Here is a 25,465-nt window from a genome sequence, read left to right as displayed (position 1 = left end):
GGGGAGGCTGTTATTGTTGTCTCCAGTTGTGAAGAAAATGGTAACACACAGATAGTAGAGAGAAGGACGGGCCATTAAAATAAGCAGTGGCTTATTCTCAGATCCTACATCAGATGATTATAGTACGGCAGCCACCTGATATTCTGGAGGTCCGACAACATGATCCTGCCCCAGAAATGCCCATCAACTTCACTGAGTCCTTCAGGAAAATTAGGACAACATTCCACAAGCCTGCAGCAACAACCTCATTAACACTATTCTTCACAGATATGTGGAACTACGCAATACAAATGGTGGATACACGTGCTACTGACTTGTGACTTTTGGTTTGTGACCCCACTCTCAATCTGCCCATTATCATTTCTTATATAGTGTGTACTTGTAAGCACTTGCTTCATGGCATCTTTCCAAATGTAGAGGTACCATGTGTTGAAACAACAACTTATTTCACTGTTTTAAAAACAAAAGACAGATTTAATAAAACATTTCATACTGCTTGCATATTTTTGGCTCAGCATATATTAATTTCATCGCAAAATGGAATCAAAATGCAACATGAACACTTAGAGGCAGTCAGTGGATTGGGCAGTAACATCCTGCCTGTGGTTTACCGACAGGAACTGAGGCCACTGGGGCAGTAAATATGTACCAGAACTGGTATCAGCAGCAAAGACCGACAAGATACTTTCAGTGGACTATGTTTATGTCTACTTTCCACGCTGACAGTAAATTTGAAAGCTCTTTCTTGATGTAGTCAGCAGTGTTGTTTTGCTTACCACAGAGTGGCGACCGGCCCACCCTCTTCCTCTGCCTCCTCTCTCCTCCTAATGGCTTAATGCTTTCAAACCACTCTCCTAAGTCCTTCTTACATCTTGCTTTCCCTCTCTTCCTGTCTGAACCTAACACCCCCCAGCTCACTCAACATTTTCTCTGATTCTCCTCTATCCTCTATCCTGACATCACCCATTTTTCTGAAAGCTAAGATGAGGCTTGTGGCTGCTTAGAGGAATTTCTGAGGCCTCTTTGCTCACATCCCTCCAACCCAACATACGTCCCACTTGTTAGCTAGTCTCCCCATCTCTGCCTCCTGCAAGTAACAAGTGAAAAGATGAAGGGTGAAACCTGTGACTACCAGCTAGTGTTTGCCTCTTTTATTTCCCACCATCCTCTCCTCCTGCCTCCCACCCAGGAAGAATGGATGGAGGAATGGATTAAAGGAGGGAGGTTGAGGATGGTCTCTGCTTAATTTTTCGCTTGTCGGCACGGCAGCCTGAATCTTCTCTGAAGGAGGTGTTGTAGTTTCTTCTTTTTGAGGCTTATTTTTGTCACTGTTAGCTTTTGTTTGAATGAGAGAAGGCAACCAATTTCAGTTTTATTTGAATCATATTGAAACACAAAGCCGCTGATGCGCCTGTCCAGTGATTTTCATATGCAACTGTAAAACTGGAGTACAAAATTGGGAAAGTGGGCCTACGAATGAGTCAAAATTATATCATCTTTCACCAGATTTTGATGAATCTTATACAATATATAGAGGAAAACTAAAACAGAAGCGTGTTTGATCATTCATTTATCCAAGTGTGCTTTTCTCACCCAGTGTCTGTTTTTCTGGTACATCACCTGACATGATTTGCTGCTTTTGAGTACATTTCCCCCACTTATTTAAAAAGTATTTGCCTCTAACCTAGCTGACTGATACATCCTCCTTTAATTCCAGCGTTTTCTCTCCTGCTTACCGCCTCCACCGCAAAAACAAGCCGACAACCATAAGACCAACCGTCATAAGGCTACAGACACTGCCATCCATGTCCTGCCTCTAAAACAAGAAAAATTTACTGTTTTTTAGCCTTTTAACGCACACATCAAGAGCAGATTTGCTGCTGGCTTTTTTTCAATTTTTACTATATTTTTCTAGAGATATACAGATCTTTTTTTTTTTTTTTAAACCAGAAGGAGATTAAAAAATGTCTTCCCGGGCGCAGGAGAGGAGCTCTGGCGTTCAGCTGGGGAGCGCGCTGCTGCCGCTGCTGCTGCTCTCCGGTAAGAAACAAAAACAGCCAAAACCGATCGATGCTCTGGTGCATTGATAGAGCGATCAAAAGTACGATGGGTTAATATCCCATCTGCTCTCACATCTGAGTGTGTGGTGACGGATAGAGGTTTCAGGATAAATGGGTGTAATGTGAGATAACGAAGGCTAATTGTTGAAGCCAGCGTTTTCCCACTTTAAGGAGGCCGTCCATTAGACTTCCACCGCCTTCATCAAAAAAAAAAATAAAAAACTGGTAATTCTGCAACCACTTATTTCCCCCTCTTGCGGCTCTGTTTAGCCTCTGATGCCAGCCAAATTGGTGTTGTGGTGTGTAAAAGGGACTACGATGCACTATAAATACTGGCTTAGACTGCGCACATCCAGCGATGATAGTATTCATAGGTCTGAGTGACTCAGCGTTGGAAGCAATGGGTAGAAAGAGGCCTTTTAATGAGCTGCTAACAGAGTGTCATTGGCGTTTACAGCCCCGAGCAGACACAAACGTCCATATGGGTGCCATCGGAATAGCACATAAATTTATATTAAGCTATGATTGCATGAAAACAGAGCAGGGGGGGGGATGTGGCGTCCAGAGTGGTTGGAAGAAAAAGTCACAACATGCTTCCTCACAGTGTGACCCACATCTCAACAGATCCCAGGCAACATTACACAAACTGAGAATGAAGAAAAAAAAGCCCAAATATGCAGAAGTCTGCGCTCTCCAGTGGATGTAAGATAACTTTTTGCATCACGAGAGCATTATAAAGCCAAAAAAAAATTTTTTTTAAATGGAGCTGCAACATAATGGAACCCACAGGTTATCAATGATTAAACTGTAACGTGTGTATGTGTAACTCTCAACAAATAAATCAGTAGGCTATCTTTTACTTGGATAGACACCTTCACTGTTTGCCTACTCCATGAAGAAATAACATATGGAGTAGAAAACAGCATTTACTGATTATTTATTCAGTTTTTCTTTTTAAATTTATTGAGGCCCCCTTCACTTGGATTTTGTGCTTAAGCTGAACAACAAACAAGGCTGGATCATTAAGCAAGGAGAGATCATTCAGTGGTTTTATCCATTACAGAGAGAACCCAGTGTTTTTCTTCATTCCAATATCTGTAGTGCTTTATATACTGTGCAAGCAATGTTGAAATCACAGAAGATTGGGTTTTCATTGATCTAGAAGTAATGGGAGAAGAAATGTGTTCCGCATATTTTGGAAAATTTCAATTTCATCCAATTTCATTGTCATTTTCAAACCATACTGAAGAAGACTAATTAGTCACATGAGTGATAATGACTGTTTACATGCACAAGACTACCCCCCCCCCTTTTTTTTTTTTTTACTGGGACTATTACCATTTTTCTGCTTTCTGTGATATTTGGGATAAATCATTCACGTGGTACATGGCAAACCTGGTTATTCCTATCTCTGGCCACGTGATCATTACAGTATCCAGGTTTCTGGATCATCTGTGTGGAGTTGTGTCATGATTTCTTACCATCTTAACCACTGTATTCTTTGCCAAAGCAGAATGTTCAGAAACCTGGGAAAGTGTTTTATTGCAACAGTATCCCAATTTCTATCGGTGTACTCTAGGTAGCATATCCAGGTTTCTCAATGTGTAGATATGATTATCTTCATTTTTCTGAAATGAGAATAAAATTGCTACATGCAGAACTCATAGCCATGACACTCAATCATACCAGCTATGTTTTTGGTCTTCTAGTCTTACCAAATTTTGCATTAAATAAAAAACATTCTTCAGGCACTCATAGTAACCAGAAGGCAAAGGGCTTTTTTGAGGCAGGTATATTAGTTAAAACCATGTTTATTGGTTTGCAAATTAGATGAGAAAGCTAACACTAGTGTATTTTTAGATGATGTCATTACCCTTTGTTTTTTCCACCTAAATGGAGATATCCAAAAGTTTACCATTTGCTGGGAAGCTTGTTGCATAGAGATGCAACTAAGTAATAGTTGCTTTGTTCTTTCATTTCTTAAGAATGTAGCCTATGCTGAAGTAAAGAAGAAAAACAAACACAAATAAACAAATCTGTTTCTTTATCTCTGTGTAAGTGGCTAAATATTATAGTAAAACATAAAATGTGTTTAGGCTTATTATTTTGAGATACCCCACAAATCAAAAACAAAACCTTACATATCTGACCTAATCAGCCAAAATCTACATCATTTTGTATTATCACCCACATGTTAGGTGGCTTACAGACTAATATATATACCTGCATGCAGCGTGTTGAGTAAAAGATGAGCTGCCACACCCTGAGTACACTAATGCCAGTACAGCTAACACTGCACACATCGGAGAAAGGAAGAAAAGGTTTACCCACTGACCAAGCAAGGGTTTATTGATTCATTTCCCACAAACACACACATGCGCATTGCATTTAAGGGTATTTGATTCAGACCAGAACATGATCAGTAATGCAGCTTTTAGTAATACAGTTACAGATTTTCATGTGTGGTGTGTGTGTGTATTGTCATTTGGAAGAATACCAACTATAGATCAGGCAAATCTGCCAGACTGACAGTATGTATTCAGTTGCACTTACTCCTTTGCCCATCAGCGTTTTACCTCTGCTCAGCCACCGCACAGTTACAGTTCCCACAGAGAGGCACTAGAGGGCAGCAACACAAAGAGAAGAGGAGGATGTTCCGTAAAAGCACTGGCACTGACTTCAAACAGGCCGAAGTGCAACCTTAAGCAGCATTAGCAAATACAGAAGCATCAAATTACCACAAAATATCAGTGTGACAGCAGTGTATTCTGTGTGGATCCCAAATGGAGCAACTATTCCAAACGTGATATAAGACTTGTGAGCTGCAAGAAATGCATACAGAACTGTTGTTCTTATGGGCGCTGTGGCTTAGTTGGTTAAAGCGCCTGTCTAGTAAACAGGAGATCCTGGGTTCGAATCCCAGCAGTGCCTTTTCACTCAAAAATACTGACTTACATAACAAATTAATTAACAGCAGGTAATAAGTTCTTCCAGTATATATCAACAGAGTAAAATATCGTAAAGTGTCATTGACTGAAAGTACTGTCTATTAAGATAAGATAAAGATAAAGTTCTTTATTTCTCCCCACGCCAGGGGAAATTTACATTGCTACAGCAGCTTATGTAACAGTAGACATAGTGATAAGAATATATATGCAGTACAAACAAGACCTTAAGTGTTTTCCACAACTTAAACAATTTTTTATATTTTGGTAGATTTTGGTCAATTATATATCAAAATATCACAAAATAACACCAGGGAGCTTCATTTTGCTGCATCACAGTGATGCCAAATGTTCAGTCAAAGTCACAAATACCACCATCCACACACAAAAAGAACAATGATTCAAGGTCTGAGTCTGAACCCACACAAAACTGCGGTAAGACATTCATGGTGTTTGGAATAACCCATTTGCGGAGTACCATGAAAAACTGTAACAGTAATTGTACCCAGGAGACATATTACTGCTTTAAAGAAAGTGGGTGATTGCAACAAATATTAATTTAATTTAATTTTAGTGCAGTGTATCTCTTGGCACCTTTGTAACAGAAAATGACAAAGATTTTTTTCTTTTATAGGAGTAAACTGAAAGTGCTAAAGAAATCACGGTAGAAATTGTCCTGTAAAACTAAAATACAGCCAGCTGTGGTTGCCAATATTTTGCTGTATTTTTACAGTGTTGCAGTCATAATTGACTGAAACAATTCATTATTGTATAATTGATTGCAGTACTCGATAGTAGAATAGGAGGTTTACTGTTTAATACTGTAACTAGACTTTACAAAATTTATATAGTGTTGCAACTGTAATCAACAATAACTGTAGTCGCCTGTAAATAACATTTTCTTCATTGAAAATGTGCAAACATGGCTGTCAATTGGAGATTTAAACCGTAAATAACAATCACAGAAAACCTTCAGTGAGCAATCCCTGAAGGTTCCTATTTGCTAGAATGTCTTTAAAATTTATGATCCAGGATTGAGATCTAGCAACTTTGCTTAACATTTAAAATGTATATAGCACTAAAACACCTAAATAAGAAAGGGTTACAGATAAGGGAAATTATAATGAATGAAAAAAAACTGTAGTCTCTGAAACATATTTTAGAAACCATCCATCCATCCATTATCTATACACCGCTTAATCCTCACTAGGGTCGCGGGGGGGGCTGGAGTCTATCCCAGCTGACTTGGGCGAAGGCAGGGGACACCCTAGACAGGTCGCCAGTCTGTCGCAGGGCTACATATATAGAACATACAAACAATCACTCTCACATTCACACCTACGGGCAATTTAGAATAATCAATTAACCTCAGCATATTTTTGGACTGTGGGAGGAAGCTGGAGTACCCGGAGAAAACAGAAAAAATTTGCAACAGAGCTGTTTATTGATGTATGTATATTATGTATATGTTACGTGCTTTGGACAGCTGCTGTAGAATTTAATGAAACCTACTAAGTGCCATTTGAAGGTTTAACATCCACCACCTATAGAGTGTACCTTAAAACAACCAGACTTTGTGACTCTACTGTAAGTAGACATAGTTGTCAATAATACATAATAGTAAAAAGGCAGAGGGGAGAAGAGGACATGGAACAGGAAGTAGCTTTTAAACTATCAAGCTCAAGCCACTGGTCAATATTTTCCCCATTTGATATTAGTTTGACCTGAAAAGTAGTAGGGCTTATTATGCATACAATACTGCAGGGAAGTAGAATGGACAATGTGTCCCTGCCTGTGGCACTGTGTTTCTGTCTGTTAGATGTAGTGGTGTTCACAAAACACTAACAAGGTAGTGACATATGTGATGCTGTACGCTCACACAGCACTGGTTCTATGTGTTATTTTACAGAATTCAGAGAGTGATCCCTATTTAGTCTGGCCATTATATAATCAGAGTAAAGCTTCTCTATCCCACAGGATTCCTCCAACTCCCCAAAGAGTTCTCTATAGACTTATATTTGTAGTCTATCTGAATTGGTTATATTCTGGCTGCTGCAGTGCAGGATTTAATATAGCTGTATCCAAAGCAGGGGGCACTAGAGAGAAGACAGAAACAGACTAAATCAAGTGTTAAGAATTTAAAGACGGCAAGCTATGGCTGAAATATAATCCACAAAAATGTGGATGTGTTATTTAAAACAAGCGTAACACTTGACACCAAACCTGCTCTGCGCCTCGTGAGCATTACTGACCCCAACTGCTTTAAACTTGTAGTCAAATTTGCAGCAAGTCACTTGTAATTTGTCACTTGTAACATTTGTCTCACGCTAAAAGGTTACATGTAGTGACACAATCAAGGGTTGAGATCCCAAGCAGCAGCAGAAGTGGAGGCTAAGTGAATAACAAATGTCTTGTCCCACCGTAATCTAACAAATCTTCAGTGCACGTAATATTTTCCCTGCGGCAGAGAGAAACAAATAACCATCTCCCCACCAGCAGATCCTGACTGCCCGAATGCCACACAGAACAGAATAATTTGTCCACCAGAAACTGAAGGAACTAATCTGAAACCAGATCTGCTTTTTCTACCTAGCATCTTGTGATGGCAGCTAATATTGCCCTGGAGACATATAGATCGAATTTAAAACCCAGTTAAAGTGGGTTTTAACTGCATTGTGGTGAACTTGACAGGCTCTGAAGAATGTAAAGGTCAGAGGCCACAGTCAAAGGAGCATCAGTTCAAATTCAGTCTTTTGTCTTCAGTGAGTGGTGATACTTTTAGGGATTCCACCACACTCTCCTCATAAATGATTGCCATAAAAATCAGCAAACATTTTTGAGATAGCCTCTCCCACAGATGCTTAATTGGATTGAGATCTGGAAGTGGGAGGGTTTAGTCCAGACTAGAGTGAAAAAAACAAAAAAATCACTGTCATATTTTTTGAAAATTTCCTGGATAATCCAAGGATTTTAGTTTTAGGAACCCTCTTTCCTGTTGAAAGGGAAAGACATTTGTGCATACTCTGAAAAACTGCATCTGCTTGACAGTGTTGCTAAGATATATAGCGCTGCCTCTCCAACTCTGTAATCCTGTATAGCCTTTATCCCCCTTTTAACACAAACCGGAACATAATGTGGTTGTCATTTTCATTTTTGTAAAATTATAAGCTTTACATTCTTTAAGCGTATTTTTCCCGCTAATATGTGATGCAAGGCAGACGTTCTATTAAATTAAAGCTGATATTTTTACTAACATGTGAATAGGATTGTATGAATAAGTCAAACCTAATTAAAAAGTGGCCACACAGAGTTGAATAAAAGGAATGGAGAGGGCAGAGGAAAGGTGATGTAACAGGCCCACCTTTGTTTTTATCTTTCTTTTCTCTCTTGACCTTGCGATACAAGGGCACAACTGAGGGGAACAGAAGGAGGCAAGGGAGAGAGAAAAGCATGCAGTAGTGGGAAGTAAAGATGGAGAGAAGCAGAGCAAAGCAGTTATTTTAAGGGTGGTATATGGGTTGGAAAGAAGAGGTACTAGGAAAGAGGCGTGAGAGGAGACAAGGGAGGTGGACAAAGATGGGAGAGGAAAGAGGGAGGGGCAGGGAGAGGGAGGAGTCGCATGAGGGTGCTTCACTGCAGTATTTCATCTGTTAGCAAGTCTCTGCATCTGCCTCTCTTTCTCACTATCTACGGGACTGCTGAGTCAGCAGGAGCCTGTATCAAACTGCTTCTCATGCTGTAAATCTGTGTACACAGGCACATACGTGTACGCTTTGCTCACATGTGTGCATCAGTGGCAGCGGTGTCTGCTAGGATGCGCTGCCGTTAGCTGTGCCTACAGATAGGTCAGTATGCAGGGATGACATTGACTTAGCACAGCTAGCGGGCTTAGCTCGCTGCTGACAATGCACACCTTGTAGCAGAGTGTGTGTACGCATGTGTGTGTTTATTAGCGAGAGCATGAAGCAGGTGCTGCGCTGCATCACAAGACACCTGACTGGGGTGGGCTGTGCACATGGGAGAGCTGTGTGCGTGCATGTGTGTAAATTATATATATGGACAGTGAGAGGTGTAGTGTAGAAATTGCATGTGTTGGTGTGTGTGTGTGTGTGTGTGTGTGTGTGTGTGTGTGTGTGTGGTGCAGAGAGGCAGGCCTGTGGAGTGGTGCAGCAGCAGTGGGAAGGGAGCCAGAAACACTCGACTGCAGAGGAGAGAATGGTGCAGAGTCCCATCACGCACGCACGCTCAAACACACACACACACACACACACACACACACACACACACACACACACACACACACACACACACACACACACACACACACACGCATACTGAGAGAACGGCACAGATTCTGTCTGGGGAGTGTGAGCCCATGCTGAGACATAATGTGAGAGGGCAGGACCGAACTTGAGAAACCTAAACGAGACTTTAATTTCATTTCAAGCTATATTATGCGCAGTTATGTGTATTTGACTCACAGTTTACAATGCTAAACTCAAAATACTGCGTAAAGTGGCTTAGCGGAGCACCATTTACATGCGTAATGCTCCACTGAACCATGTACATGGTCTATAGCTTCTTGTATACAGGTCAACAAAACCTATCATGATCAACAGATCCGAGAAGGGGACAAAAGCGTTTTGGCAATCCTGCCACCCCTCGTGATGACCTTATCAGCTGCAGTGATTGTACATGACATGAATACACTCCACATAATAAACAAAAGTCCCTCCCCAGTCCCTCATTAAACCCTTAAAAACCCATCTCTTTCTATCAAAGTTACATATTTTTAAGTTTCTTCCATGAAAATAATCCTTCCTACTTTAAAATCACTTACATATAAATCTACACTGCTGCCTACTCTGAAATGTGCAGACATATGAAATTCCCACCTCTCTCCACCCGTGCAGCTAGAGCACACCAGCTACCTACTAGTCTGCTCAAACACAATAAAACTACTCTACGCTTCACAATAGCAACTTGTATTATTGGAGCAATGTAGTCAAATAGACAGCATTGGTTCCTTGGATTTGTTACACAGACACAGACTGTCGGTATGCTGCAGTTTCAACGTGGAAATGCCCAACCATGGTGTCGCTCATGATGTTGACATACAACAAAATCAATAATAACTAGTTAACACTTGATTTTCACTGTCTGTTTAACATACTCCTTCAGTCGAGCAAACCACACATTTATAAATCAGATTAACACAATACCAAAGTGACAATCAATAATTCAACTTATTTCCACCATTGCATCAGGCTAACTTTGTAAAGACCACCCACAGTGCCAAAATGCATCATCTTCCAGTTGTACAATCACATCAGTGATATTTGAAATATAAAAGAAAAGATTGACAGTTATCATCACTCTGTAAAATGCAAACCAAAACATATTTTGTACACATACAGGGATTGATTGCACACACACACACACACATATATATATATATATATATATATATATATATATGAATTAAACTAACCTGCTTGAATCACCATTTCCTGGGTACTGTTTAGGTATTGAACAGAGCAGTGGAAATGTTCAGTGTATTTCTGGCTCTACAGTCACTTTGCTCTGGATGCCTGCATTTAAATCTGTTATGTGAGTTGAGGAGGTCACATCAAATGACTGTCAGACTGAAAGACAGCACTCTCCAGATGGAGTACAGAAGAGGCGTTAGCAGAAAAACACATCTCCAATACATATTGGAAAGTTGAAACTGCTGAGGGATTGCACTTTTTAGCTTTTGTTTTGAGCATTACTGATTATGTATGGAATCATATACCTGTCAATAGTGCTAAATGAAGGACTGTGGTGGCAACAGGATACAGGCCTTGACTTGATTTGCTTGATGATTTCAGTAGATTAACAAACCTGATTTGACAAATGCTTAACAAATGCTCGGTACTGGATGCTGACATTCACATCAGTGCCTTGTGGCCTTTCTTAATCTTGGGGTGGGCAAATTGGTCAAACAACCATATCATGATCTTTTGAGGCACAGTAATGCCCCCCTGACTGAATCACAATTGTCACCACAGATTTCCTTGAACTCATGTGGCTACTTGATTAGTTGTACATACAACTGCTAGGATATAAAACCTATCACTTCCACTCCAGGGCAAAGGCCCAACTCAGTAGTCATTCATCTCTGCCACTGTGATTTAGAAAGTAGACATAATGCTGTTGTCTGTTTGCGAAATAGCATCCAAGATCACAACATGTATCCACCTAGCATTGTCTTACCTGTTTCCCAACCAGTCACTCTTTTGCTTAATTCATATGAAGGAGGAAAGTTTAGCGAGTGCTGTTGTTTATTTTTTTCAAAATGCTATATGTATTTTATTCTGAAAGTTACGATGCAGCAAGCTAGCTAGTCCTAGCCTGTCCCGTCTCGTGTTTCTCTGAAGGTCACTGTTGATGCAGTCTTCAATGGCATTCAGTCATATTTCTCTTGGACTGCAGCTGATAAAAGTAGTTGACTGTCTTAATAAGCCAGAGTATATGGCGTCTTTGCCTTGGTGAGCTTGGTGCAGCAGTACATGGACCAATTCTCTCACCAGCTGTAGTCCAAGACAGTAATTTGAAGTCTGTCTACAGGAGGAGAGACTCACTGCAGAGGACATTAAGGACATACTGTGAATAGGTGTTTACCAGAACCTGGACTTTAATCATGTGATCTGCACAATTTTTCTAGAAACAGCTTTTGTGCAAAATTAAGATCAATGCATGATTGTCAGACTGCCCAATGAAACATGAACATGAGGTTTTGACCTGAAATACATCTTAAATGAACAACATGCACCAAATTTACTGTTACACTTGATTTAAAACATGAAATTACACATTCATTATTTTTAACAATTGTGTTCACATTTGCTTAAAATCCATACAAACTGAGAAAATATATATTATTTGTTGTTGTATTAGCATTACTGAAGCTGATGTTTTTATTTACAGGTTGTTCATGCATGGATGTGCTTGTAGCCAATAACATTAATGCACTAAATGGAACAACTGTCAAAATCACCTGCACATTCACTTCCTGCTACAAGATGGACGCCACCAAGTTTGTCATGAATTGGACCTATCAAGAATCATTCAACGATACAGAGGAGATGGTAAAATGGCTAGTCTTTACCTGTCTAACAGTTTTAAATCTTAAAATTCTGTCAGTTTTAAACACTTACTGTCTCTCTATAGTTTATGGCATACTATAGGAAAAAAGGAATGGTGGCTCTGCGTTCAGATCGGTTTGGAGAGAGGGTCATGTTTGCTGGGAACCTGGATAAGAACGATCTTTCAATCACCCTGTCGGATGTTCAGTTGGAGGATGAGGGGATTTACAACTGCTACGTGAGAAACCCTCCAGACCGCATCCAGGGACACGGAATCATACAGCTCCATGTTGTCACAGAACGTAAGATACTAACCCTACCTTCCTTCTGCAGATACACAATTACTAGCTGTGTGCCGTACACTCCCTGATTTTCTTATAGCTCACAATTTCATTCCTATATTTCAGAAATTCAGGAAGTGTATTTTTAAGAGAGAGTTTTTCTATTAAAGACTAGATTTTCCAGCAAGTGATACTACTTCTGCCACAAAGTAGTACTCCTGATGATTTCAAAAATGTTACATGAAGTGGCAGTACTACTTGAATTGCAAGCTAATGGCAGTTGTTTCTGACGAATAATTTCCACATGTACACTAAAAGATGTCACTCCATATGAGGCTGTGTCAAGGTAGCTGTTTACACTGTTGTGAATAATAATACAAGCGGATACAAGCTACAAATGGATGAAATGCGGTGCCATATTTTAGCAATAATAAAAGTGTGACAGGCATGCTTGCATGCCTAATGATCATATATAACTGACTGCATGAATGTCTGTGTGTGTGTTTCCTAGAGCATGAGGACCTACTGGTGATGAGTCAGCTTTTTACTTATTAATGGCCAACAAGAGGTTGAACTTAGTCTCTCAGCATCTCTCTCGCACTCGCTCTCTCTCTCTCTCACACACACACACACACACACACACACACACACACACACACACACACACACACACACACACACACACACATATATGACACAGGCTAACTCAGCAGCACTTTCTTTCTTTCCACTCTGTTTAATCAGCCCAGTAGAGCTTTTAGCCAGCACTGCACTTGTCTCTCAGTCTTTGTCTACAAACTAGTTAACCCTCTCCTTTCCTTTCCTCAGTTCCCCCTCCAAGAGACTCCACCATTGCAGTTGCGATTGGAGCATCAGTGGGCGGAGCATTAGCTCTGCTGATCCTGTCAATGGTAGTGGTGAAATGTCTCCGTCGACATCGGAAACAGGAACTGATTTCAGAGGAAAAAATGGAGGAGGAGGGGAAACTGGAGGCAGAAGGTGTAGCGGAGGAGGGGACCAAGTAAGAAATCTTGCTGTGACATTACGGCATTAATCCTCAATTAGGAACTACCAGCAGTGCCGAGATCAAAAAGTAGCTAATGGTATGCCAGTCCTGTTTTAGTGGCATATGCTGATTCATAATGGTAACACTTATTAGGATGCAGCAGCTGTTCTAATGGCATATGCCACTTACAAACAGCATTTCATTTTAGTTCTGGCTGATACCACTCCCCCTCCAGCATGCACTGACTGCTACTGGCATATTCCATTGCTGATTGTGATATACCATCCCTGAGTGCCAGAGTGATAGTTGCTATGCTGGCTTAGCCTCCACATTTAAGTGTACAGCTCTGAGTTTTACACTGCACTGAGTCAGCAGTGGAATGTGGCAGTAAGAAGTGCCAGTGTAAGTGGTTTTCGCTAATGGACAGTGACAGTGGAAGAGCCAATAATAATCACCATGTGTCAGTGAATTAAGACTCATTAACACCCATGTTCTGGAGTCCTTAAAAACCAAATTCTAAAGCATCGACCAGGAGTCAGGAAACTTAAGTTCACTAGAGACAGATCAGCTTTTGTGAGTATGGCCAAATGATAACAATCATGACAATATGGTAACAATGGTAATACATAACTGTCTTAAGCTGGCATGCAGTGTAATAAAAACACACCAGTTCTTTTTGTGTGTAGAACAAATAGGACTTTAGTCATTTTTGTAATTTGTTATAGCGTAGGTTTACAATTTGGCTAATTGTTGGTGTACACAAGGAGTTTTACGAACACAAAAGAAAAACACTACAGTGAAGACAACTGTGTCAATGGATTAAGCACTTCAAAATCATTCTATTGAAAGCTAACTTGTTGTCATGTTGTTGGGTCCCCCTTCTCCTACATTTGCAGACAACCATAGTGGATCATATGACTGAATCTGTGATGCTCCTACCCCCAACATCTCATCTTGTAAGTACCTGCTCATGTCATCCAGTTCTTGTCTGTTGCGAACACCCTGCGAACACATGTGGAGGTTACCTTTACCTGAACAGTATAAAGAAAAACATAAAATACAACTAAGCTACATATCAGTACCAGTCCAAGTCAAACCAAACTGACTTGGCACTGCTATCTTAGCAATGTTAGCTTTTCACACTTTGTTGCTTACTACATCAAGAGTTTCATTAAAACAGAAATTGAAATGATTCAGTCATGAACGGAATGAAAACTTGGATTTTGCAATGTGTTTACCAAATCCTCTCTCGAATGAACTATGGATGTGCAGTATTCTCAAAAGTGGTAAAAAAAGATAAATGTCGATGATGTGAATCAAAAAGCCACAACATTAAAACTACTGATAGCTGAAATATATAACATTGATTGTGTCATTACAATGGCACCTATCCAGGGATGGGATACATTAGGCAGCAAGTCGACAGTCAGTTGTTGAAGTAGATGTGTTGAAAGTAGGAAGAATGGAAAGTGTAAGGATCTGAACGACTTTGTCAAGGGCCAGAGTATGATGGCAAGAAAACAGGGCAAAAATAATCTCCAAAACAGCAAGTTCTGAGGTGTTCCCAGAAATAAGAGATTAGTGTCTACTAAAAGTGGTTCAAGGAAGGACAAGCGGTGAACATGCAACAGAGTCATGAGTACCCAACAGTCATTGATGCTGGTGTGGAGTGAAGGCTGGCCTATGTGGTTGGATCTGACTACGACAGACAGGTGTCACAACATACCGTTCACTGTAGCTTGCTGTATATGGGGTTAAATAGCCACCAACCAGTCAGAATGAACACGATGTCCAATAAAAGCATCTACAATGGGCATGAGTGTCAAAACAGGACCACTGGAAGAAGGTCGTGTGGTCTGATAAATACAGTTTCCCTTTACTTGATGTCAACATTTGTGTCATTTGCCTAGAGAAGAAATGGCAACAATATGCATTATGTAAAGAAGGCAAGCCAGCTGAGGCAGTGTAATGCTCTGGGCAATGATCTGCTGGGAAACTAAGCATCCTAGCATTCATAGGGATGTTACTTTGATACAAACCACTGACCTAAACATTGTTGCAGACTGTGTGCAACCCATGACAGCAGAGGTATTCTTTGTTGGCAGTGGCCTCTTTCAGCAGGATATTGCAACCTATCAGACTGTAAAAATGTTTCAGGAATGGTATTAAGAACATGGCAAAGGTGTTGATTCAGCCATCAAATTCGGTCGATCTTAGTCCCCTCAAGTGTCTGTGGGATGTGTTGAAAAAATAAGCCTGATTCATGAAGGACCCACCTAAAAACTTAGTAGGGCTTTAAGGATCTGCTGCAAACATCTTGGTGCACAATAACTCAAGACATCTTCAGGGATCTTGAGGAGTCTCAATGGGTCAGAGCTGTTTTGGCAGCATGAGGAGGAACCACATAATATGAGGCAGATGTTTTAATATTGTGGCTGAACAGTGTGTATGTGCACCTGCATGCAAGTATAAATGCTTCTTTGTGTTGTGCCCCAGATCTCTCTAAATCCTGGCTTTATCTCATGAGAGATTTATTTAATGGGGCATCTACTAGCATATTACTCTAGCTTAAGTCAAAATATTGTTCTCCCTTTCTCTCTTTTCTTTCAGACATGCGCACCCCTTCCTGAAGATCTATAGTGACCACTGCTTGAACCATTGTCCACTGAAACTTCCATCCCCTCTGCATGTGTGCCTGAGTGTGTGTGCGTGCACGCGTGTGTGTGCTAAATGTGTGCTGAATGTGTCTATGTGTGTGTGCGAATTTCTAAATGTAAGATGTGTCTTTTTCCTTGAAGTAATCCAGGGACTTAACCACTAAACACTCATTACTTCATTCATAGCCTCCAGTCAATGTCAATAGCATTAGACGTCTTTCTTATAATACAGACTGCCGTTTCATAGCACACTATACGACAGGCTAGGGCTGGGCGGTATGACCTAAAAATTTATACCACGGTATATTTTGAATATGAGACTTTTAACAAAAACACAACATTACTAGTGTGTCATTTTTGCTCTTACACTTTGAATAAATGTGACTTTAAATTTTGTCCAAAGCCTTGGAAGAAAACATACAAATCGCCTGCAGCAAACTATTAATAAACTTGTCGTGCTTGATGGAAGTTAAAACTATCTTAACTATCACACTGCAAGGCAGATGTGTGTGTATCAGTTATATAGCAGGACACTGTGCTGTTAGTTCCACTGTCTCATATGTCCAATGTTACTTTTGTATTTTTTTGGTTAACATGTTCAGGTTTACCATATTGTTAGCATTTTGCAACATTGCCTTAAAACCATGTCTTTAAACTGCCCATACCGGCACCATGTCTTAACATAGATGCATGTAGTACAAGTGTAATGTCCTTCCACAGCTGGATTTTCTTATCATAAGGACAACAACTAGTCAGTGACTCAACCAAACGATGTTTACATGTGCCGATGATGTCTACTTGTGTCTGAGCCGAAGAGCATTCTTAAACATTCCTTACAACTGTGGAGTTTTGACAAAACAGTTGCCCTGAGTGCTCTACAGATATTGTAATTTTATTCACTTCGTTTGACCTTTTCCATAGCAGACATTTTGGTCTGTCTCAGTGGGGAAAAGCACATGTGCTGCCGATCACATTAAATGATGGCTCCGTTCTATTGAAGTGTCCCAGTAGTCCGGGCAGTAGCTCTGTCAAAGATCACTCCCTATTTCCTATATAGTGCACTATATTTACATTTGGCTTGAGTGTCTTCATTTTTTATGTGTAAAGTTTGTGCACTTGATAGCCAATCAATCAATCAATCAATCAATCAATCAATCAATCAATCAGGTGGTTCTTTAACATGTTATTTCAAGTCAATTCCAGAGAGAAGGGGCATAGGAAAAAAATGAAGTCTGAAATCAACTGAGTTCAAGGTCTTGTATAGTCAAAGAAGAACCTTCAAGTCAGCTCTGGGCTAGAGAGGGTGTTTAATTATCATTTTTGTGGTTTTTGTCAGGACTCCAGCTGAAGCATTCTGAACGTGTTCAAGACTTGTAGTAGCACAACTAGGAAGAGCAGAGGAAAGGGCACTATAGTGATCAAGTCTGAAAGATACAAATGCCTGAATTTCTGTGCACTCACAATTCTTCCAACTGAAAAAAATTGCACTAGCATTGTAAGATACTAGTAAGCAGCTTGGACATGAAAATTACTACAATGTGTTACCTGTACCTAGACAGACAGACAGACAGACAGACAGAGCCATGATTAATGTTATTTACAGTTGTGCTTTATCTACTGTGACATATCAAAATATCTTCTGTGAAAAAGGCAACCAAAGCACCACATTTGTATTATTTTGACCTGTATCTGTCCTCTTATCTGTCTTATTTCTCCATCCATTTTTCTTTGTAAGCTGCTTTGTTATTGTTTTTTGGTATAAAAGGAAAGAGATACACTTAAGTTTTTCTTGGCCTGTCAGTGGCATAAATTGAAGACTGCACTGATTAACAGTATTAGTTGCTTTTCAGAGCACTTTACGTGTTTTACTTTGTATACTGTTATCAACAGCATAGCCAAATTTTTATATTCCTACTGCATGTCATACCGTCCACCCCTGTGATAGACACTTGTCCATCAAGCCTGGCACTGTATAAAGGAAAGACATGTTAGAGTGCCTGAACAGAGTTCAGTTGCAGTTATTCATGGGATTAACATGAGTTTTAGTATTGGAGTGTGCAATACTTGATATCTGTGACTGCATATCAGTGTACAGTCATTTACACATAACATATGTTCATAGGAATATTTGTCAGTGACAGTGTGCAGTTTTTCTCTTAGAATTTGTCCATATAATACAAAAAAACACATATTTTGTTGAAGTCGAAAACATATCAAAGACAATTTAAAACGAAAAACTAACATTGCACCCACAATCATATAATTATGTTCATGCTAGCCTTTGTTAATATTTATGGTAGAATTTAATAAAGGTTGTCAAAACAGAGACCAACAGTTATAAACTAATTAAAGCCATTAACCATATCACACGCTGATTAAGTGCTGAGTCCCAGCAGACAGCGATTTAGGAACTAATACCAAATGATCCACATTAAAATAGAAGATGTTTACAATAACCACTGACTGCAAACTTTGGTTTATCAATAAAGTGTAATTATCCACCAAAATAAGTAGAATTTGCTATTTTGGCAACTAAAGCATGTACAGTGTACTATACTGCCATGGATGCATGTCAACCATTGCATATCATAAAGAAATATAGCAGAAAAGAAATCTTAATTTTGTTCTCTTAAGTTTCTCAGAAAATCACTGTAATGCTTTTCAGGCATGTTTAAGCTTTCACTTTCTGTAGCAATCAGATGGCGCCATTCATCAAATGTTGTAAAACTTAAATTTCATTTTGATCTTTTCATCCATGCATATACATATTAACTTGTATATTTAATTTATAGTGTCAGAGGTATTTTGTTGCACTTTGGTATATTTTATTTGCCTCCTGTGAAATATCAAATGAACAACTAAATCTTAAATATATCATGTCCTGGACAAAGGCTCCGCACGGACTCTTAGAATATTTATCTTTTTATTATTACTGCCAACTGGAGTTCAACTGGTACCCTGTTTTTTTTTTGTTTTTTTTAAGTGATCTTTTTGGAATGTGTGGTTGTTGGTTGTGTATTTGATGATAAATTTGGTTGGAGCACCATCAATGTTAAAAAAAAAAAAGTCTACATAGTAAAATACTTGATCACTTTAATGTACATCCAGCATGTGAGCTAATTTTTGAATGTTCTATGTTTTAACTATGTTGATGTAACAGGCCAGCTCTGTCACAGTGCGATGTCTCTATGATACCTGGAATACTGGAGGATGATTAGTCCTTCCAATTGACTATTCCTGGTATCTGACTTCAAATAAACTGTGTGCAGGTCTGTGTTTAGACCTCTTAGGGTCTTAGGCCTCAATTAGGGCATTTTTTAATGACTAGAATTTGTTATCCAACGTTATGGATGATGTACTGTGTAATTTCATGAAATATAAAAAGCACATCTTTAGCGGTAGGGGTAATTTGTTGATATATTAAAATAGTTGACAAAATGCTTTCAATTGCAGAGTTGTTTGGTTGTCACATTTCCTGGGACACTGCTGTCTGTGTGTAATCATGCATGTTTAATTTGCAGGGTTTGTAGACCCATAAGGTGATGGCAGGTTAACATTTGGGGCAAATTTAGAGCAGTTATTACCAGGAAGGTTTTGTGGGCAATGTGGTGTCATGTATATTACTGCATTTTGTTTATACTGTATCTCTCAATCAGTGACAATTAAACAATCAAAAATATTGATATCATGTGGTAAATGGATTTATTGCTTTACTGTTTCCCACCTCCAGCTATGAATTTGCCCTGAATAGTTGTATCTTGTATCACTTTAAATGTTAGTGGATGCCAAACTTATGCTTGCACAGCGCTGCCTATGAACACGCAGCCTTCATTACATTCTGTATTTTAAATAAAGATTCAGGAAAATATCTGGTTTTTGTGCTTTTTTTCTGTATCCATTCATTATCCATACATGATAATCCTGTTCAGTGTTGCCGAGGGTTGGAATTTATCCCAACTAAAACCAGTCAAGTAGGAAACATGGGGCTGACATTTACAGAAAGAAAACTATTTACAAATGGGCAATTTAGACTTCTCACATTACCTCACTAGCATGTCTCTCCACTGTAAGAAGTAAGCAAAAAAAAACCAAAGAGTAATCAACAAAGACATGGGGCTACATCAAGAGGTAACCCCCGTGGCTAAATAAATGAAGCCAAGGCGGATGTGCCAAAAAGTTCCTCACAAATGTCTACCTGAGCCTGGCTCCAAAACAGAGTCAGTCCCCATAGACTCCCATGTAAAAATGTCAACTAAACAAAAAGGAAGATGATTACAGCCTGGTACAAAAACAATTTTAGTCTCCATAACTCATTTCCCTGTTCATAATAACTGTGTTTGATTTATTTATTTATTTTTTTTAAATAAATTTCTATATAATTGACCTGTTTAAAAGCATGGGTGTTTAAATGACAGGTGGATAATGTCAGGACAGTCCATGGCCTGTCTCAACTCCCATCTTTTTGCTCATTTCTAGATTAGTCAGGAGTCAGGAGAAATCAAGTTACAAAATGGTGACGGATCCACCACGCTAAGCTTCAAAACCAGTGCTCAGGAAACCTACGGGTGACGTCACTTATACATACAGTCTATGGGCTACATATAAACTCTACAAAGAGGGTCCACAGCAATTCCTTTGCTGGGTCTTGGCTGCTCAGTGGATTCAAACCCTTCTTGCTGTAGCAGCATCAACAGCTAAACCACTATGTTGCCTTATAACCCTCATCATGTTTTTCAAACCTACTGTGTCTTATTCAGTTTCACAAAACGTCCTCTGATGCATCACATAAGTCTATTCATTTTTGCTACTTTGGTATCGTAGACTATCATTACTTTTGACTATTTCAAAGAAATTCACTCTATGATAGCTAAAGTATTGCATGTACCACACGTGAGCATTAACCAGTCTCACAGAAAAGGAAGCAAAGCTGCAACCGATCTCATCAGGGAGGACAACCTGGAGCTACTCCACTGAGACTCAGTCAGAGGTGACTTTGTGAATGTAGAGTATGTATTTTCAGCTTTTGCAGCCAAACAAGATTCATTTTGGTCCTGAACTAAAGCCCAAACCAAAAGCAATGCTGCATCAAAACAAGACAATGCTGGAAGAAGCCTATTGTAGATTAAACAATGAAATACGACCCAGAAGGAGCAATTTGGGTAATTAATCTAAGTCTGAAGGCTTATCAGATGCCAAATAGTTCAAGTCTCTTTGCAGTGCTCTGAGATAGGATTTTACAACTCAGGAACACTTATCGAGGTGGGAATAATTTAATCCTTTATTGCAGCATTTGTGAGGCGAACAATAGAAATACGACCTTCAGAATAGAAAGAAATCTACCAGCTGTGCATTTACACCTGCTTTAGTGGACAGTGGTGCATCATTCTGGATATGTCACTAGACAGAAGTAGGCCACACAGAACAGAAAGTCAGTTTGAGACACAAAACAATAATTGTCATGCATCTAATTTATATGCAAATTACCTGACTTACATAACAAAAAATGGAACTAATTTTAAAGTTAGTATTTACTCCCCATGTAAGTTGTGTAGCTTGGATTCTGATAAAAATCTTCAATCAAAACACAACCAAAATAAAAACAACAACAAAGTGTAGTTAGTGATGGCTGTGTTAATGTATGAAATATTTTCCATGCACTTAACACAGAATATTATATTGGGTTAATATGAAATGTTCTTATGAGGTCAGAGTAAGAGCATGTGGCAATAAGACACATGGAAAAATAGAAGACATGTACCACAATGGTGTAAACGTTCCAGATAAAGTGCTACTACCCGCGCACACTCATACACACAGACCAAAGAACTTGCAATTCCAAACCATCGTCTTACTAAAGTCTTGCCAACACTGAGCTAATCACATTAATTTTCAAACTACCCTCCTAACATCCAACTCACGAGGACCACATAAGGCTGCGCAACGACAAACCTCCAACACAAAATCTCCAACAAGAGGCCAGTTGCATGTTCAGCACAGGTTTCATTACACATCGGCACTGACATCTGGTACTTAACAACTCTTACTTCCACAGTAGGTGTGTGTATGTGTGTGTCTGTATGTGCTGCAGACCTGCTGTTAACTTTAGACAGGACTCACCTTTAGATGGATGCTGTTCCCCACCGACAGACAGATGGACGGACAGACAACAAAAACAACAGGACCACAAACTACGGGAATAAGTCAGACAGAAATAGAGGAAAAGGACGCCAAGACAACAGACAAAGAACAGAGTCAAGCATTAGAAAAACAACAGAAAAAGAAGGCAAAAATAGGATGGGGATTGGAGAAAGAAATAGAGGCAGATTGACCCACTCAGGTAAAGAAGAAAGAGGAAGGACAGATGAAAAGGAGAGGTGGTGAGAGGCCCACCCCACTTGTCCTCCTCCACTCAGATGCGTTCTGAAATCTGCTCACTCACCGGCTGGTGCAGAGAGAAAGAGGGAGAGAGAGAGAGAGAGAGAGAGAGGGAGGGAGAAAGGAAGGGGAGGGAGGGAGAAAGGAAGGGGAGGGAGGGAGGGTAGAGCAGGTTGAAGTGTGGGGTGAGATGAAGGTTAATCAGGAAGGTGAAAGTGGTGGGTGGGAGAAGATGGAGGTGTGAAAAAAAAGAGAGCAGAAAAGGGGCTGAGAGCTCAGTATCTCTCAGTAGCTGTGTTCGGACCACCTCAGCTGTGTGGCTTCACTGCAGCATTTCACTGCCTTGGCCGTCCCAGAAACAGATCCTCCACTCCCTCCCTTTCTCCGCCTCTCATCTCACCTCCCTCCTTTGCCTCCTGTCATCTCTCCTCCCATAGCTCCTGTCGTCCCCTCCCCTCCTTCTCTCCTGTCGTCCCTCCTTTCCTCCCCTTGAACTTCTCTTTCCTCTCACCCCTATCCTCCACTCCTGATCCCTAATGTTTGCCTCTCATCAGACTAACATCCTCTTTTGCGCCGCCTTCCTTCTATACACAGCATCCAAGGTCACCCTGTCCAGAGGCAGGTGTGTGTGTGTGTGTGCATGTGCTCACATGTGACCGTGTATTGACGTGCATATGCAAAGGCACATGTGTTCATGTATGCATCTCATTCCCCTTCCCGTCATATGCATGTGTGTATGTAGCGTGTATTTAGCGCTAGCATCTACATAGTTGCCGACACATGGCTTGCTACATTAAGGGACAGCACATATATCACTCTCTATCACAGCTCCCCCACACACACTTGAACTTGGAAATGACATCAAATTTCAAGAGACAGATCACCTGACAGCATGTGGATGTGTGGGGAGGTCAAGCATCCATCATGTTTGTGAGGATAGTAATGGAAAAGAAGGGCAAAACATACAGGAAATGAAAACTAGGAAAAGGTAACAAATCAGATTCACATCTGAGACCGAGATGCATAATAAAACAAATTCCCATTATACTATACTGTGCCTATTGAGAAACCTGTATAAAAAAAGTAAAAAAAACTGTGTGGTTATCATTTAATCTACAACCAACAATGTGCCAACACTACAGGACACAAAAGTGATGTCAAAGCATCACACAGAAATTATTATATCAGTGCAAATTTAGAAAGGCAATTAGGCAATTTGTAGTAAATAGAATTATTGTTTGGATTGCATGAGAGGTATGAGTGAAATTTATAGATTTATTTACTTGCAATGTTATATGGGTTTTCACAAACAGGACAGGTAAACATGAAATATCTACAGCCACACAAGAGAAAATCAAGAAAGGAAGCCATTCAACAAACAGAAGGAATACTCTATGCCAACTCTATAAGTTGGGGCATATAAATTTTAGTGGCTAGCTAGTAGAAAATTCATACATCTCAACTGTTTCGATCAGCAATGGGAAAAACATGTCCTACCATCTTGTTATCTGCAGACAGAGAAGCAGAACTAGGGATGAGTCTGAAGTGTTTGTGGGGACATTGTGTACGACTACTCTGATGGATGAATAATTTTCTGTGAGATGTGAATGTCCAGAAAAGCTAGCGGTTTGCAGATGATTAAAAGTTCCTTATGTTGTTGAAAAGTCAAGCCATCCACCAATGCCAGCCAACTCATGCTACTAACGGTGATCATGGCAGGTGAAGCCTACTAGACCTTGACATGAGTAAGAGGCAAAATGTCCTGCTTGCTTTAAGTTTTACGTGTCTTTACATCACTGAGAGAAATGGCCCTCAGATGGGGCCCTGCAGGGCTCTGACGCTGGTGATGACACTGTTAATGTATTTGACGAGTGGTGAGGAAGTCATGAATTGTGTGAAGAAGGTCAGTCTCCACATTCAGGTTGTGGACTTTGGTGATCCTTCACTGCTATAGGATTGTGCTGAAGGCTGAGCTGAGATTGATGAAAGCTAGGCTGTGATTGTGTAATGTCCTGGTGGTTGCATGTTTTGTAACGTGGTGTGAAGGACACATTATTGCCTCTGTGCCCTCGCAGGCAACCTGTGAGGCACGGAAACTAGAAAAGGTATCTGCCTGTTATGGCAGCCCTGACTCAAAAAAATGGTAAAAAATAATATTCTTAATTATGTTTTGACAGAAACATATTTTTACAAATACATATGTGATCAGCACTTTTACATTTATTTTATTGCTTTACCTTCACTCCATTTCAGCCAACCATTCATAAATTTGATGGGGTGGGAGGAGAAGCTTCAAACATATTGTGAAGGGGTTGTATTTTAATGCACATTTTTCTAAACCTAAGCAGTTTTGCTACCAAACCCTAATCAAATACCTTTTAAAAATGAAAGTAAACAACAAGTCTTCTGATTTAAAGTCCTTTGGCCATCTACCTTCTCTCCAACCTTTAAACATGGAATTTTTGCTCTTTCATACTGGGAGTTTTCCTACTATGTCATATTGTACGTGACAAGGAGAAAAAGGTTTATGTAAATGACAATCCAGTTTAATTGTATGGGAATATAATATTTTCAGAGACAGGACTGTTTGTAGAAGCTTTTTTATATATATAAAATTGTATAGAATTGAAGAACAGGTAATGCAGGACAGGTGGCTTGATTAGGCCAGCAACTGTGTGTGTGTTTGACTTATGTGCCTCTGGAGCAAGGTGGGACACTGAGCTGTGTAGCCGAAGGCAGAGTCTCAAGTCCTGATCTCAGTCCCTCCCTCTTCTCTCCTCCTCTGCACTCTGTCCCAGGAATGAACAGAGGGAGGAAGCGAAAACAGCTCATGTCCCAGTGGTAGCAACTGAACCCCTTCCTTACTGTCATTAAGTTATCATCATTACCTTATTTTTGTACTGAATTTCTAAAAACCTTGGAAATTAATGCTAAAGACCATCTCAGGATGTGAGTCAAATGACACTTTGATTTATTACTTAAGTGTTTAGTTGTGGACTTAATCACTATATCTG

The 25,465-nt window shown here is 39.9% G+C and overlaps 1 protein-coding gene, 1 long non-coding RNA gene and 1 other non-coding gene across 5 annotated transcripts in view; 2 read left to right on the top strand and 1 right to left on the bottom strand.

Moving 5' to 3' along the window:
* LOC118470758 (uncharacterized) overlaps window positions 1-22,715 on the bottom strand; it is a 36,166-nt gene extending 13,451 nt beyond the window's left edge. The window contains exons 1-2 of one of the 2 annotated variants that reach the window (XR_004847901.2): window positions 22,410-22,715; window positions 22,194-22,264 (exon numbers count right to left, since the gene is read on the bottom strand). This is a non-coding gene — a long non-coding RNA (uncharacterized LOC118470758). Of the gene's footprint in view, window positions 1-22,193 lie in introns of both variants that reach the window. The other variant, XR_008602284.1, reaches the window with a different exon arrangement.
* Window positions 1,770-19,944, top strand: scn2b (sodium channel, voltage-gated, type II, beta). 2 transcript variants are annotated; one of them, XM_023276974.3, is made up of 6 exons: window positions 1,771-2,040; window positions 11,975-12,135; window positions 12,218-12,434; window positions 13,242-13,434; window positions 14,316-14,375; window positions 16,030-19,944. In XM_023276974.3, exons 1-5 carry the CDS (start codon window positions 1,965-1,967, stop codon window positions 14,323-14,325), a joined length of 657 nt encoding a protein of 218 aa, XP_023132742.1. In that variant the 5' UTR covers window positions 1,771-1,964; the 3' UTR covers window positions 14,326-14,375; window positions 16,030-19,944. The 2 variants fall into 2 exon arrangements, with proteins under 2 accessions (XP_054868227.1, XP_023132742.1); XM_055012252.1 differs by lacking the exons at window positions 14,316-14,375; window positions 16,030-19,944 and having other exon boundaries at window positions 1,770-2,040; window positions 13,242-13,438.
* trnat-agu (transfer RNA threonine (anticodon AGU)) lies at window positions 4,918-4,991 on the top strand. The gene has a single exon. It is a non-coding gene; the product is annotated as a tRNA-Thr (tRNA).
* Window positions 22,716-25,465: the final 2,750 nt, after the last annotated feature.

This window comes from Amphiprion ocellaris, chromosome 7 (assembly GCF_022539595.1).
Source record: "Amphiprion ocellaris isolate individual 3 ecotype Okinawa chromosome 7, ASM2253959v1, whole genome shotgun sequence".
NCBI classification, from domain to species: Eukaryota; Metazoa; Chordata; class Actinopteri; family Pomacentridae; genus Amphiprion; species Amphiprion ocellaris.
Note: the sequence above shows the minus strand (reverse complement) of the source record. Positions and strands in the feature narration are given on the sequence as shown.

Coding starts and splice junctions, on each gene's coding strand:
- scn2b (XM_023276974.3), top strand. CDS start 1,965: ATGTCTTCCCGGGCGCAGGAGAGGAGCTCTGGCGTTCAGCTGGGGAGC. Junction 2,041..11,974: donor GCCGCTGCTGCTGCTCTCCG/GTAAGAAACAAA, acceptor TTTTATTTACAG/GTTGTTCATGCATGGATGTG. Junction 12,136..12,217: donor TCAACGATACAGAGGAGATG/GTAAAATGGCTA, acceptor GTCTCTCTATAG/TTTATGGCATACTATAGGAA.